Below are 2,500 nucleotides of genomic sequence, written 5' to 3'. Positions count from 1 at the left end.
CAATACCCTCCATCCTTGGATGCAAACAACGAAGAAAAGCTTCAGTGCACTTCAATGGCCATTGGCAACAAAACTACAACAGTATTTTTTGGTTTTCATTGATGCAAAGGCGTCTTTTAGTGTTTTGAATTTTGACTAAAATAGCGTGACACTGCCTCTTTAAAAACAATTAACTTCTACTGTGGCGATTTTCCGACGAAATGTTTTTAATTAAAAATGGTTCGGACTTAATTCTAATTACCGGAGGATCATGGTAGTTCTGAATTTTTCATGGTTATTCGTTACTCCGCTCTAATGTACCATGAACATGTAACATCAATGATGTCTTTCCTTTCTTTAAATGACGATAAGATAAGAGCATTTCAGTTGTCATTGACTTAAGATGGCCGAGATCTTCAGACTGAGGCCCATGTTCATAGTTTTTTTTGCCATATCATCATGATCATCAGCTTAATAGATTGATTTTTGGTTTGTTTGTTTGTTTGTTTGTTTTTTTGGCAGGTTATACTCTAGAGTTTCCAAAGAAGGGAGTCAATGATTATGTGCAGCTCTGGGGTATGCCAAGCATGAAAAAATTCACGGTCTGTTTCTGGGTAAAGACATCTCAATTTTACGGGACACCTTTCAGCTACGCAGCATCATCAAGTGCGCATAATGAGCTGCTCATCGACACTCCTGGAAGGTTGACAATGGTCCTTGGGCACAACCAGGCAGTGTAAGTATGATTCCAACTACAGTTGTATACAGATTTAAACCTCCTTTTATTTGTTTCATATCAGTCCTAGGCTTTTTGCCTCTTTCTTCAAACCCCGAACTTCGAATGAATACAATTATTTATCTAGGCAAGAAAAGGCTAATTTGAATGCAAAAAAACAATAGTAAAGTGGCAACCATTCTGGAATTAAGTGTATCACCATATATGCTTTGTTGTTTTCTAATCAGAGGAACATAGGTTACATTCAATCACCGCCATTAAAAGCCAGAATGACATTAATTTTATAGTGCGACACTACTTCCCGTGGTCACTTGACAACGTTTTTTTTTTCAACTTAGCCGGTTTCTAAATGCCATTTTCCTTTGTCTTCATTCTGGTTGTTTCAATGATTATGTTTACTTTGGGTCAGTGGTTCTAGTGATCGAAATATCCCAAGATCAGTTTTCGTCTCCTAAATATTATGCAGCTGCATACTGGAAGCCATAGTTTGCCAAAGTACATTACAGGCCTAGCGTATTTAGGGTGGCACGCATCGGTAGCGTTGTTCGATTCCCGGACTCGGCCTCTTAAGATTGTTGGGTTTGCTGGTTGTCATCTCTGCACAGACGGTTGGGGTGGGGAGGAAGGGGCTGGAGAAGGTACGGAAGAGGAGAGAAGGTAATTCCATTTTTACCCACCCCTTACAAAAGCAACTCACCTGATTCATAGTCCCTTTATAGGTTAGTTTCGATGCTACCTTAATGACATTATCAAGTCAAATTGTATATGCATGAGATAAAGTCAAAATAGGTCGTTCATCTTATAAGCGGCCCTTTTCATCACCTCTGTCCTTTCTAGTATACCATAAATTATTAACAGATTACAAGATTATTACGCCGGGTTACTATTACTGTTCAGTGTCAGTGTCACCTTTTCACTGTTACTGTTACTCTTGCTATCGTCGTTGTTACACTCTGGTGTTGTTAGAAACAACGTATTAGTCAGCTTTGCTGGGATGTTAACGCGAAACTCAAAACTTTCTTAATTATTGCCCGATTTCTCCAGAGTAAGAATTTTTGGAAGGTCTCACCACGAGCGAGAGGTCAGTTAACCACGGCAACTTCATCTACTTGACATTGTTCACAATAAAGTAAGGGGATGATGCTTAAGGCCTGGACGAATTTCAACCTACTCAAATGCAGGTACTAATATGACTTCCCTCCGTTATCACAGTCAAACGGGAGTGTCAGCAAACGATGGCAAATGGCATCATATCTGTACAACGTGGAAAAACAGCGATGGCGCATGGAAACTTTACAAGGATGGGAAGTTGGCAAAACAAGGGACTGGTTTGAAGAGGGCATACACCATTCGGGGAGGTGGTTCCTTGACGCTGGGACAAGAACAAGACAACCTCGGAGGAGGCTTTCAGGAAACGCAGTCTCTTCAGGGTATGCTGACAAATGTCAATGTCTGGGCTGATGTGTTGCCACCATCTAAGATCAAAGAGATGTCAGGATGCTGCATGGTAGGCCAGGGAGATGTGTACAAGTGGTCTGACTTCAGCATTGCCATTAAAGGCAACCCTCGCATTACGGCACCTCCCACTTGTCCCTGCGCTTTATGAAGCGTTTTTGAGTCATTTGTCCAACTTGAACGGCCGATAACAAACGCATAACAATAGAATAATCCTGGTGAGGTAAACGAAAGGATTGTAACTTTACCTTTCTTTTAAATCAAGGTTTTAGTTGAAGGAATGGAGTAGACAAGTCTATATACCGACAATGGCATTAATAAAGGCTATGC

General features: G+C 40.7%; 1 protein-coding gene across 1 annotated transcript in view; it reads left to right on the top strand.

The window, feature by feature from the left end:
• The window catches only part of LOC138013335 (neuronal pentraxin-2-like), a 14,029-nt gene that overhangs the window by 11,517 nt on the left and 12 nt on the right, over positions 1 to 2,500 (top strand). Inside the window, exons 4-5 of the mRNA XM_068860381.1 lie at positions 502 to 715; positions 1,928 to 2,500. The exon at positions 1,928 to 2,500 is cut by the window's right edge and continues 12 nt beyond it. Of these exons, the coding sequence (XP_068716482.1) occupies positions 502 to 715; positions 1,928 to 2,321 (608 nt within the window). The 3' untranslated portion in view covers positions 2,322 to 2,500. The remainder of the gene's footprint in view (positions 1 to 501; positions 716 to 1,927) is intronic.

The sequence above is a fragment of the Montipora foliosa genome, chromosome 8, assembly GCF_036669935.1.
Source record: "Montipora foliosa isolate CH-2021 chromosome 8, ASM3666993v2, whole genome shotgun sequence".
Classification (NCBI taxonomy): domain Eukaryota; kingdom Metazoa; phylum Cnidaria; class Anthozoa; order Scleractinia; family Acroporidae; genus Montipora; species Montipora foliosa.
The sequence above is the reverse complement of the archived record's forward strand: the minus strand, read 5'-3'. Positions and strand labels throughout refer to the sequence as shown.